This window comes from Porites lutea, chromosome 9 (genome assembly GCF_958299795.1).
Source record: "Porites lutea chromosome 9, jaPorLute2.1, whole genome shotgun sequence".
In the NCBI taxonomy this organism is placed as follows: domain Eukaryota; kingdom Metazoa; phylum Cnidaria; class Anthozoa; order Scleractinia; family Poritidae; genus Porites; species Porites lutea.
In genome coordinates, this window is record NC_133209.1 from 31,064,785 (window position 1) to 31,078,761 (window position 13,977).

Sequence of the window (13,977 nt, forward strand, 5' to 3'; positions counted from 1 at the left end):
TGACACTATGGCAGTTTTATCTTGTTCTGATGTTGTGTCAAACGTTTTAAATAAACATATCAAGCTGCGTTGCTTACGAAACATCTGCAAGTGCTTTGTGTCGGAGGGTACCCTGCAGCCTTAACAAAGCCTTAGGGCTACAGTCTATTGCTTGCTCAAAAATACGACATCAACCTCTTTTTCATTACAAAGTTTTAATTTCAGTTATGTGGTCAAAACCTCACTAAATCTCTTTTTGTTGTTAGCAAACACTGACATATGACAGGCTTCACAGATTAAGTTAATTTATCATTCATTCAAAACGTTTCTCCGTTTCTGTTTGGCTAATTAAGCACACGCATAATTCACCATAACCAGCCACTGTTGACCAAATTTGGAAGAATTTTGCAATTAATCAACCAATGACATCAAAAGTGTAGCACAGTTGCAGGTTAATGCACTGTTAACCAGAAAGCCCTGGGGACGAAGTTGAGTTGTTTTGGTTGTTGTGAAAAGAAAAATGGCCGAACAGTCGGCAGTACATTTTACTCCTCTCACTACCAACTATTGTCTAAAAACATGGCAAGAAGACAACTTGACAGACAACATCTGCTACTTAATATTTGCAGACCTGAACAGCCCTTTTGTTTTCTAAACATGCACTATTGAGGTGAACTTAACATTGACGAAGGTAAACATGTTTTAGCTTGTTTTTAAACTAGGAATTATTTTGAACGAATAATAAAGCATTTAATGAATTCAGCTTTCGTAAGAGAAAAAGAATTATGCAGATCTCGGTGGGTGTTATCCACTGAGGCCGATTGAACACCCTCCTCCAACTGCATAATTCTTCATATCAGGCTACTCAGCATCATTCATTAGTAAATAATTGCCTAATACTTAGCCAGTTGAGACAATGGTTCCTGAGCTACCTCTCCAACAGATCTCAGTGAGTAGCACTACAGGGTACCTATTCCAACTGGCTACAAGTTACCTCTTGAGTACCTCAAGGCCTCATATTGGGCCCGGCCCACTACTATTTCTCGCCTATATCGATGATATTCCCCAGTGCATCCAACATGACTCTAAAATCCGAAAAAATCAAGGTCTCAGTAAGTGTTATCAGCCAATCCACAAGCCAAATGCTAGGGATGATAACACTTACTGAGACCTTGATATTTTAGGATATCACAAAAACTGAATCTAATATTTGTTTTATTATACATTCTCTTGAAGAGAATAATGACAAACACAGCATCACAAGGAACACACGTTTCACTACAGTTGGAAATCATATCATGCATTGGGCGAGCAACCTAAAGATTACTCAGTTGTCTGCTAGTTGATAACTAACTTATCTGTAAGTTGCGTTGATTTCCACAATTAATTGTAGGCTCTTAGCCAATGAGAAGAAAATATGATGAGTATAATCTTATGTATAACAAACAAAAAAAATGAGGCCTGGTCTTCCTTGGATAGCCCATTTTATAGCACACCATTGTGTCTAATTTTTGTACTATTATATGGACAGGAGTGTTTTACTGGAAATTAAAACACTCATAGAATCAATATGACCAAGTGCTACATCCAAGAACCAAGTGGTGTATTTTTCCTACCTAACACAAGTGGTCATATTGTCTGGCAAGTGTCATGATTCCTTCCTTATCAAACTTTGCTGCATGAACTTTTTTGGTTTCTTGTTTGGAATTATTAGTGCTCACCAAAGATTCTTTTAGGATATTACTACCGTGGAACAATCATTTAAAATTTTGCGTCTTCTACTGAGAAAGAATTTATGAGCCTTTGTCTGTCAACTTTTGTTCAAAGTCACAACCGCTATCTCCAAGAAAATATCTATGGATTCTGTGTGCTAAATTAAGGGGTATAGAACATTGGTAAATTCAAGACTTTGCATGACTGCGAGACCTTGGTTTGAAAATTCGAGCCTCTGAGACAAAAAACCACCCAAAATGAGACCCATCACAAACACTTCCGAGATTTCAAGACCAGGCCAAAATTATACAAGGAATTAAAAGTCTGACACAAGGATTTTTGCAACTTTCAAACCCACAGTGTTTTAATCTCTACAATGTCTATTTTAAGCTCATAATTCCCTAAAGGAGACAACTCCAGTTGAGAGAACACTTTTAACTTTTTTAACTTTTTAAAACTTTTTTACCTTTTTTAACTTTTTAAACTTATTTTAGTGTCCCTACCTAGTGGTTATACCCCGCTATTACAGTTTTGACACTTTAATTAAGGTATCATCACCTATACATTAATAATAATGTTAATGTTTTTAAAAAGGGACATATAACAAATAAGACAAAAATTCATAGAAAAAAAGGAGCAAAATTAAATAAAGCATATTTCAATCATGAATTCTGTGTTGATGAGCATTCAAGTAAATAAACATCAGAATGTACAGAGATGACCCTTTTCTCAAGAAAGTACAGGCAACCCCACTTTCGGACACTAACACATTAGCTAACCATCAAAAAAGCTGTTATCGGGACGAAAAACCCTTGGTGCAAAAATGCATTTTCACAGTTATACTTGTTTTATTGTCCATATAACATAAAAGGAAAATTACATGTAAGCTGAAAGATATGAATTTTATGTTCTCATGGCAAAAACGATAGGGAGCTAAAGCAACAACGATGCTGCCTTCAATGAGAACGGCAAAAAAGTAATAGGTTTAGATTGGCAAAACAACAACTTTGCACGTGCATCACCGTTTTTTAAACATTTCTTTGCCGAAACGGGATGACTCCGATGTGAAAATGCCTAATTTCACATTTTGTGGAAAACGTGAACACAAATTAAGACAACAAACTTATTTAATTCTCTTCCTGAACTTTGATACAGTCTTTTAGAATTCAACTCCAGGAAAAATTGCCAACATTTGACGAACTAAACAAGATGGAATAAGCGCAGTAAAGTTTGAAGTAGCACAACGGTATGTTTTTAGTGATGCTTTCTCAGCCGTTGCCATTGTTGTCGCTTAAGCTCCCTTATATCTCACAAGTGAGCTTTGTTCTTCTTGCTACTCTAACATAAAATTCATATCTTCTTGCCAACACGTAATATCTTCTTTCTATTTGTTTTAATATTGAACTAGTCCAACCTGCATCTAAACATACAGGCTTGGACTTTAATACTACATGGCAGTTTTCTTCAGAACAAACAATTCTGACATATTTTCAACAACAGTTTTAGTTCAAGGACTCTTGTTGACTGCATTGTGTCTGTCTCTTATGACTAAAACAAAGCTTCAGGCGTCAACAACCTGTTTACGAAATACATGTGCAAACTAGTATACCATAATTATCTTGATCCTTCATAATATGGGCCCATTATTAATTTTTATGTAACAAATCAGTCTGCCCATGTCACACACAACCTAATATGCCAAAAAAAGTGCAAATATAAAAGATGTTGAAATGTAAATTAATTAAAAGAAATAACGCATATAATTTTTTCATGAACCTTTCAATCATGTAGTGAAACCTACCAAAAACTAACTAAATTTTTCATCAATCCATGTCTGCTGAGGTAGAAACAGTTGCTGTGTTAAAAAGTTCCTAGCCATCAAGCAAGCAGCAACACAAGCAAGCCGCACAAAGTCCCCAGAGGAAACATTCCGCAGCATCGTTGTCACGTCTTTGCCTCTCATCGTAGACATAAACAGTTTTCGGCTGCTCGGTGTAGACATGTTGAGGATGACCATAGGGCTGGTGGTAATACTGTTGTTGCGGATAAGGAGCTTGTGGAGGGTAAGGATTTGTCGAATATGGCGGTGGAGCTTGTTGATAAGGGCTGCCTTGCTGATATTGTTCAAATCCTACTCCACCGCCTTGGGGAGGCGCGCTGGGATTGTATGGCGGAGGTGCATTTGGGTAACTCATTATTTTTCACTTCCTTGTGGCAAAAATTATATACTTTTCGTCTTCATAAACGTATGAAAAGTTAAACTCTAGGTCGCCTTGTCCAATCTGCGCGCTTGGGTCGTTGTTGATTGTTTTGAAAGCTTTCCTGTCGAAATAATAGAATATAAACTAAATAACCACTGAATATGTAAACTGTGTCACATGAAGCAAACGGCCAAGCATCGACATTCAAAACATCTGTTGGGAAAGCACACTCTCCTTGTGTTTAAATATTTTGAAGTAATGCAGAATTTAGAAATTCGATGTACCATTTTACGGCTCAGGTAATGTATTTTACGATTAAATATGACAGTTTCATGTAAAAACAAAATGCTTACCTTTAAATCCAGCTACGTATCGAACAAAAGGTAAAAAGAATAGTCCAAGCACAAGTTACATGAACACTGTTCCAGCGAAGAAGGATGAACGTATCACGCTATTTTAGTATTCAGACGTCACACCTAAAATAGAATCACACGATGACGTAGCAGTTCGTAGCAGCATGAATCAGACATGTGCTCTACCATGTGCTTCCCGTGACCATATTTTTGAGGCAAGAAACTGCTTCTAATTGCGTTTCACTGGCCTTGGTGGACCTAATTTAACTCTAAGTTTGACAGCTATGGCGTTTTATTCTCTGCTAACTACTAGTAATGACCGTCACAGGTTTCCGCTTCTGTCACGCCATTCAAAATATTTATTCGAATTAGCGCCCACTTCGAATAAGCGCCCATCCTAAAGGCAGAAAAAGCTAATAACTCTCAAGGTCCAAAAATTTAATAAGCGCCCAGGCCCGGGTTGCTCGACGCATTGTTAGTGCTAACCAGTGTTAAATACCATGGAAACGTATACATTTTGATACCTCCAACCAACGGTTAGCGCTAACCAGGCTTCGAGCAACCGGCCTCAGGGCGGTTAATCGAATAAATACGGTAGATCAAAATAAAAAAAATAAAGACCGTTCAATAGATAAAGTTCGGAATCTGGGAAATGAAAGGAAGTAAATATACAAAGACCTTCGCCAAGATTCAGGTGAGAAGAATATTCCGTATACGAGATATCCGAAGAAATGTTTTACCCAAATTTATAGAGATTTGTATGGAGACACCATGCTGGTGCCCACCCACCTGGATGGGCACCGTGGCGGACGGAAACCAAGAGAAACATCTGTGCCGAGTTTTGGTGCAAAAGCGTTAATTTATTCCTCGAGGAACTCATAAACATTAAAGTAATACTTTTTCTAATCCATGAACTGTTTAGATCGGCTACTTATAAAAGCCTCTTTGTACTGCACAGGCGCAGACAGAATGCCCCTCTGTTCTGTTTAGATAGCAAAATTCCCCGAAGTGCATCACTTTTTAACCGACGTGACAGGCCCGCAGCCGTCGTGTAAATGCCACCTTACGCAAAAGCTTAAAAATTCAACTGTACTCTAGACTGCGAGTAGTTTCTCTTCAGTCAGTCGAGTCTATAAAGCTCGGCAGGACTGGAGAGAGCGAATTGGCCGAGGAAATCGAGCGAAGCGAGCGATTTAGCGAGCGAAAGCCGAGGGCAAGCTGGGGAGGAGGCGGGAAAGGAGGGAGGGACTGCATTCTCTTTTGAACCAGACGTGTTAATTTTTCGCTCTCTCCAGTCCTGCCGAGCTTAGACTCGACTGACTGAAGAGGGACTGCTCCCAGTCTAACTGTACTCTATCACAAAACCAAGAACCCTTTTGAAGCGAAAATTTGCATGAAAGTTAGTTTTCAGCTGCTCTAATACATCATGACAGTAAGATCTCAGTAGGATCGATAGTGACGTCATGTGAAAACCAACAAAAAGTTCCACACATACACGTACATACGGTATGCCTTCCTGGCTAAGCTTTTTCTGTCAAGATGCCTGGATATTGGCCTTTTTATATTTTTTTATTTATTTATTTTCATTTTTTTTTTTTGGCCATTACGAAGTCGAGGTTGATAAAAACGCATGCGCTAAAAAAAGAACGAGGCCAATATCTTAAGGCCAATATCCAATCTCGACCCCTGTGCTTACGCAGTCTGAGCGCGGAAGAGCTCTGGGGTCGAGACTGGGCCAATATCCAGTCATCTTGACCGAAAAAGCTCGATTTATCACATGGCCAAAAACAGAACTTTATATTGTGCAGGGTACTATTGTGAGCAATGACTTGTAATTACTGAAAAGTTTTTTCTGAATGACACGGCTTTAAGGCATGACTTGGTTTTGTTCCGGTCAGCAACCTTGGTTTAGTAAAATATCAAACGCTGGCCCGAAGAAGGCCGCGGTGAAGGACCATCAGTTCTGATTGTACATGGCCCGCGCTTGTTAAAATAGAAAAAGAAACTGTTTCACTTAAAACAAAGAGGATCTCCCGTTTACGATACCTTCGCTGGGAATGAAGTAAACCAGGTGGCGGTGAGCAGCCTAGTTTTCCCTCTGCCACACTCACATCCAAAAACTTGCTCCCACGATTCAGACATTCAGACAGAACGGACTGCAGAACTATAGAATGAACAAGAATGAAAGTTTTGCCACTTTGAGTTTGTAGCTCCCCCCTCCCCCTCTTAAGATCTTTTGAAAAGATTGACACGTTTTGACCAACAGCCTGAAGTGCCGTTGTATTTAACTTTTGTGTGAAGGGCGCACGGCACGCCAGGCAGTCTGAAAGCGGACGTAAATTGGACTGAGAGATTAGGAAGTGCAAAATCTTCAGGAAGCAGGTTACGTATTTATAATTCTGGCTAATCCGAATATAGGAACACTTTTTCCTTCCCAGCTACCATGCCCCCAGGGAGAGAGAAAGTTAATGGTCTCCCGTCATCCTTTTATGCCTATTTTCCATTTTTTTTAGCATGCACTTATGAAAATGTTTATAAATTCATTCAGTGTCGGATTCTATCTATGCTGACATATTGTAAATAGACGTTGATTTGAGAACAGTAGAAATATTTTGAAACAGAGATAAGAGAGGATGCTCTCCTACCCCTATTGAAAGTAGGATCAAGCACCAAAATCTGTAAATTATGCAAATATTTTTTAATCATATGAAGGATAATATATAAATTTAAATCTTAATACTAAAAATGAAGATGCAATTTAAATGTAAATTTTAACAAGACTGACTAGCTTCTTTCACAAAGCCCATTTGAAAACCACTTAGCAGGCCAATGGGTTCCTGCAGATTTTTCCCTTAGTACAATGCGTGTCTTTGACAAAACGTTAAAACATTAAAAAATGGTTGTAAAACAGTATCCAACCCGCTGCTTCCTACGGCTATCCTGCTGCCACAAACTAAAGCTTATATGAATTCAATCATGACAAACCACGATTTTGTCAGTGCCAGAAAACAGGCGCCTTGTATTGTTTTACAAGAATTGACAGATTGTCTTACGACAAGAAAAATTGTAGTTAATGTACTTGCAGTCAGTCATCACACCTAAAATTCCACCTCATTCCCAAACTCTATACATAAATAATGAGAGAACTTTATAGAGATTTTTTGATTGGTCCCTTGCCAAAAGTTCCCGTCACTCGAGGGTTTATACATCGCCGTAACCATCTTGACAGCCACACTGATTCGCATTGTGGGGTTCAGGAAGGTTTAGGTTTTAGTAGCTACAGTCGATCATGGTTATTATAGTGGCTTGACTTCTCCACTGAGATTTTTTACCATGAAGGTAGTTATGCCCATGATGTTTTTCCTGTTAAGGCTTTTGCTCTCGGATGTTGAAAGCAATGGTAAGGTGTTTTCTTTTTTCATAGTGAGGGTTTATTAAAGAGATGTCACAACAGCTACAGTAAAGAAACTAAAATAAGAAAAACACTCACAACGCGGTACGTCCAGCACCTAGTTCTTTGCCGGACAACAACAACGTGTTATGGAGGACGTAAATAAAGGACGAAGAAGTTTTCTGCTTTTTATATAAGGTCCTCAAGAGTCACCTACAAAATTGATGGAGATATAAGAGAGAAAAGTTTTCAGTGAAAAAACTGGGAGAATTCACTTTGAAAGTGACGTTTTTGTTACGTTGTATGGGGACAAGGAAACTCGGCTAAATATTACATTCTCAGTCTTAATTTTGAGTTTATAAAGAAATATATGATAAAATAAACACACTTTTGTCGTTAATATAGACATTGTATTCTTGTAGCCAGATTAACGGCTGAATTGGAATGCGTGAAAAACACAATTCTCCCTTACTTCACAGCCAATTTTATATCAGAGCCGGTGTATATCTCTTACAGCCGTTATCTGAAAACTAATTACAGCCCAGAAACAACCATTTAGATTAACAAGCACAATGATAAAATGTATTTGAATGAAAATATGAAGGCAGGTGCTGTTTCGTTAGCTCGAGGTGCGATAATGTTTATCTGAAGATTTCTGCTTGCTTGTGGCTGAAGACGGTCCGCATGACTCTATAGCAAGAAAAAGTAAAAAATGCATATACATATATATGTATAACACACTGAAACACAAGAAGGGAGTGATGATTTGTTTTTCGCTTTATCGTACTCCTCCCACGTTTCTGTGTTCAAATTATCAAAACATAAACCAGCTGCCTGACTGAAAACCTCCTTGGCCCCAGTATGTGAGAGTATAATACCCTTAGACCGAATATTCTCGAGGACGGATGATAAAAGAGACGATTACTCGAATGGGGGCGCTTATTCAGTGTAGCCTTAAAGGGGAAGCTAATTCGAAGGGGCGATTATTCGAAGGAAGGGAGAGGGTGTGCTAATTCAAGCATTTGCAATATTCCAGTTATCGCTCGAGTTATTCCATAGTGTACCAGGAGTACCCTATCTATTATTTTGTTATATTTGGATTCGAATTCGTTTTTTATTGATTCTACTCGCCAATTTTTATTGATCATACACCGCTTTGCATAAATGAACATGAGTCGAACCATAAGCGTTTTCGTTGGAGTATATAAAATAATATAGCCTTTGTTAAGTTTTATTTCCCCCTAACATCAACAACAAAAAGAAGATTTATTTGTACTAGACCATAAAAGATATTGCAAATAAGCATTAAAAAACTAAGGAATCAAGAAAAAAACATGGAAACAATTATAAAATTACGCTGCATGATGCCAAATAACAATTTATCCCGAAGACTAAGAAAAGATGATACAAATACAGTTATATATTAAATAACAATATACGAAGTAGAGTTAATGAATTCCATGATCAATTTATATTCCTTAAAGGATAATGGCTGAAGTTTGGGATCAGACATTGTATCTTATTAGTCTTACAGATCATCCCTAAGGTTTTACTGAGGGTCGGAATGACTATACCATTTTGTCTGATTACCTATCATTTACAGATGTTTGTCGAGAGTTACTGTTTATGAATCATACACCTGGCAAAGCCCTGGATGGTCATGTTATTAAAACCCTCCAAGTGAAAAAACAAGAACAGTGTGAGTTAAGATGTTTTCACGAATCTGAGTGTGTTTCCTACAACATGGGGCCTTCTCAGGTCAATGGATTCACTTGTGAGCTCAGTAATTCAGATCACGTGCGGCACCCTGATGCTTTGGTTCCCAGGCCTGGTTACATTTACAGGGGGACTGAGGTAAAGAAAACACCCCACTTTCCTGAATTCGCCATATTGGTAAATGAGAAGACCCTGGGGATGAGGTTAAGAAAACACTTTATAACATAGACTGAAACCAGGTCTATCACGTACCTTTTTAACAATCTCGACCGCAGGGCTTTTCGCTTCACCCATATTCCCGAGGAAAATACCCGAAGACGAGGTTTAAGGTTTTACCCACTTGAATTAAAATGGGATTTTAGGCATTTATTCCGAGTTTATAGCATTTATAATTTCCCAGGCTTTTGAAGTTTGCAGGAATGCAAGTCACTCTTCCTTTCATTAGGAAAAGAGATAGCAATTGACAAGATTGTCGAATGTTCGGTGCTTTTAATGCCGAGTTTAAATTTACCTCAGGTTACGTAAAACAAAATTTCGTCTTTTGGAGGTGTATTGTTTGATTCTTATGAATGGTGCCTTTCGTTTATTTATTCTTTGACTATACATGTAGGTTATGGACCAGAAGGAATTACACATATTAACGTTCCCTTTGAGTTCAATTCACCACGGCACGGTCAGCCTCGATAACCTTTATGTTTTCCGCAAAAATGATAGGTTGAAATTTTGTGGATAATGTAACAGAACATATCACACTATAGAATGATTCTATGTACGTAGGTTCAACTCTTGGAGAGTTTGGTCACATTAGGTCGATATGTCAGTAATTTAGTTCGATTTGGCAAACCTTATGCGCCGGAACAACTGGCCTAGAAATGTGTCTGTCGCAAAACAGTTTTAAAGGACATTCCTTCTCTTAAATGGGCTCCTTTAACTTTCAACTTGTTTTTCATTTTATAGAACAGCTGCTCATCAAGTCCTTGTCCAAACAACGCTACCTGCCTCACCCTGACGCCAATCAACTATCAGTGTTTGTGCTCACTAGGATATACCGGGCCAAACTGCAACTTGGGTAGGTTGTAAATTTAAGCAGACATCACAAGACGTATCAAAGATTGCCACTGCATACCTATTACACCGTCACGGGAAACTAATTAACAATTATTCCTCGAGCCCGAATGGGCTCTGAGTCAAGACTCAATAGCCCGTGAGGCCGAAGGCCGAATGTGCTAGTCAGAGGCCATGAGGGCTAGAAAAAATCTAACTAGTTGGTCAAAAATATCGAGACTAAAAAAAAAATTAAGCTAGTTAAAGCTAGACTTAAATCCTTTTCTGCCTCCACGATTCTGGATTCTAATCGTTCGTGGGATTCCGGATTCCTTGAGCTGTATTCCAGATTCCAAAGCCCAGGATTCCTGATTTTACCAGCTAAGTTTTCCAAGATCCCGAATTCCCTTACATTTGGCGAGCAGTGAGAATGCAGTGAGACTATTCCGCCATCCAGCGATCATGCAACATTACCTACCCAAACCGATTGCACATCTAGTATAGATTGATATGAATTTGCTTATGGACCTTTATTTTGCCGGGTGAGTGATGATCGCAGTTACTGCGTGCAGTGGATCTCAGAACCGCTGAAGAAATAAATAAACGTGCTTTTCTTGTTTAAAAAAGGAAGAAGCTGCCAAGATATTAAGACGGCATTTCCAAGTGCTTCTGATGGTATATACTGGATACAGCCAAATAGCGGCCTCACTAGATTTCAGGCCTACTGTGATATGACGTCACTCGGCGGCGGATGGTCAATGTGTTACACAACTGATGGAGTCGTGATTCCAAGAACGGAAGTGACGTATGATAGCAATCTACCTTACCGAGAAAATGGATACCGAACTGATTGCAACAACATTGAGGTGAGCAAGAAACAAAACATATTTAAAAATTGATATTTCCGTTTTGCCGTTTTCTTAAGTTCATTTATATCATTTGAGATCATTCTGCTCATCGTTTCTGTTCTTTCTTTCTTTTTGTTATTTTTTTCATCCTACAGTTTCGTGAGATTCTTTTCGTGGACGAAACAACGGGACAACAGGCCTCTTTCACTTATGAGGAAAATTCCATGCTTGTCGCGCAAGGGAATTATGGGACACCACTGCCAGGATTGTTCCAGGGTGGCGGAATAGCAGATACAAGCTATAAGTACCAGCTTCTGATCTGCGATGTACCTTTCTACTCTGGCTTTTTCATATCCGGCTATACCAGCAACTGCTTTAAACAGTGTCATCATTGGTGTGGTGACCTTGGCTCCCCCTACTTCCGGTCAGCGTCAACTTCGTCATCGTATGCAGGAGTTGCCTTCAATAGTAATGGTCACAGACCATTGAATAGCCGCCTGATTAGTGTGGGGTTAAGATGACTGTGGCTATTGAGGTGTTATGTGTATTGTTGGCGAAACTTGGCAAGCAGTTTCCTATCCATGTTTGCATCCATTCAATGAACTTTGTTGTTATCAGTCTAAGTCAGGTGACTCACTTACTACTGTAAATATGGAATACTTAGTCAAACAGTATTCATCTTATGTTATCGATTTTTTTATGCGGCTCCTCGCAAAAGACCTTTCAATCATGTCGTGTTAACGCAAATAATCACTTAATTAATTGAAAAGATCACGTGACTTAACAATATTACAATAGGAAGGAATCATTCTTAAAGTGATCTTTAAATTTTAATGTGCATATGTGGTTCCGTATGTGCCCCATTTTAAGAAACAAGTTTGTAACGTCATCAAAAGGGGAAAAACACATAACGGCATAAAGCATTTTTAATCGATCGATCTCATCAAGTGATAATTCTTCTAAGTTTCACGACTAAGGGGTTATGGGTTTCCGGCGTCAGTCTTAAAATCTCTGATGCTCGTAAAGGACCACTTCTCATATGCGACCGCGAGCACTTTTTATGGTGACAGTTCTAAAATTTTCTGAGTTGTTTTCAAACTCTTGTAAGTGACCTTTTGACGCATGGCCTGATCTTCATGTTCGCTGTTTGTGCTACGCTGCTCAGAGGATACCAAGAACTTTAAGTGACTTGATGAATACCACATATTGTAACTTTGAAATTTGCTGCAAAAAATTATTTTCCAAAAAGGATAAGTGTCTGGACCTCAACTCGGAAAAGACCACCTTCTGTTCGATTCTTTTAACCAACCACTAATTCATCGCATTTTGAGTGGTCGCTTACGCGAGGTTTCGGCTGTAGGCGTCGTGCGCTTAATTGGTTTTTTAACTATTCCCAGCCATAACTGTTGAAACACTTGCCGATTTCTTCGCTTCGTCTCCTTTCAATGTTGATTTGGCAGACGTTTTTGCCCACTTGTAAGCAAAACCCTGAAAACCAACATTGAGGGAAGGAGTGGGTAGCGGTAAATGTATTCGTGGAACCACTTATTTTATTTTGTGTTTTCCGCTTACGAGTGTTTCAACGAATAATTACCGGGATTGTAGATAGTTTCCTGATGAGATCACAGCGTGCATGTGTGGCTTCGTCAATGGAGGGATATGACTAACATTATGCCCTTAATATAATGAATCCACTCGAAGTCAGTGGATCCCGGTTTTAGATTCAAAATCCATTTTTGGGTTAGACTAGAGAGACAAAAAATCCATTTTTGGCCGGATTCGAGAATCAGGGCAGGGGGATTTGGATTTTCTTACAGAAACGCATCTCGTTAGGAATGAATTTATCGGATCACAAATTTAATTCCGGATTCTAAGGATTCAGATTCGGTACATTCATTTTGAAATAGGTTTTCATCTCAAAAAATGAGGCCAGTCACGTTCATCTCTATTGTACGGCGGCAAGTGAAGATGTATACTGAATCATATTAAGAACCAATGATGATCCTAGTATCTCAGAGCGTGTTAATAGTCGTTATCCTCTTAACGTACATCACCATCACTTATCTGAGTTTTGCTTCGTTATTTTATTCTTTACCTTTCTTTAACATGGTCAGTTAATGCGCCCCTTTTTAGTGAATGACAGTTTTAGGCATCTAAGGATTCGAGTTTTTAATTTAGTCCTTTTCAACCTAACTACTAATTTTATATGGAGCATACGGGCGTTTTTGAGCGACGCATGTCAACACGCAGGAACTTGAAAAAATGGTAATTTTAAGTGTCTTCGCTCTTATAGAGACGACTATCCAAAAAAATTGGCAAAACCACTGCCCAAGAATTTAAATAGTTCACTTTCGATGGATGGACTTGCGTCACTCCTGAGAAACGCCTTTACTTAGGTTCTCTTTTCTTCTCACTATCAGCTTCATTACAATTTCTGTTCTGTTTTAGAATGATGGGAGTTTGATCTATTGTAAATTGTGTAGTCTTTCGTTTACATCATTGTGCGGTTAAAATAAAACATGCATCCAGTAAATACGTAACAGATGAGTAAAGATTGATTGTAGTCAACGAGGAATTTCACTACCAAAGGACTCCAGAAAAAGGTCGTCGTGCAAAAACCAATTTAACTGACAAGATAAGCACAAAAACGAGGAAGGAAGTTAAAAAAAATTAGATATTCTTAATAGAGTCATGATGAATCAGTTGCTGACGATCCGAGCTATTAATTCTGA

General features: G+C 38.6%; 1 protein-coding gene and 1 long non-coding RNA gene across 2 annotated transcripts; one reads left to right on the top strand and one right to left on the bottom strand.

The window, feature by feature from the left end:
• Positions 1 to 2,215: 2,215 nt before the first annotated feature.
• LOC140947438 (uncharacterized) lies at positions 2,216 to 4,336 on the bottom strand. The gene is made up of 2 exons (XR_012166967.1): positions 4,247 to 4,336; positions 2,216 to 4,014 (listed from the first exon to the last, which is right to left on the bottom strand). It is a non-coding gene; the product is annotated as an uncharacterized lncRNA (long non-coding RNA).
• A 4,916-nt stretch (positions 4,337 to 9,252) lies between these two features.
• Positions 9,253 to 11,866, top strand: LOC140948707 (uncharacterized). The gene is made up of 4 exons (XM_073397971.1): positions 9,253 to 9,491; positions 10,311 to 10,422; positions 11,025 to 11,263; positions 11,401 to 11,866. The coding sequence occupies exons 1-4, from the start codon at positions 9,264 to 9,266 to the stop codon at positions 11,764 to 11,766; spliced, it is 945 nt and encodes a 314-aa protein (XP_073254072.1). The 5' UTR covers positions 9,253 to 9,263; the 3' UTR covers positions 11,767 to 11,866.
• Positions 11,867 to 13,977: the final 2,111 nt, after the last annotated feature.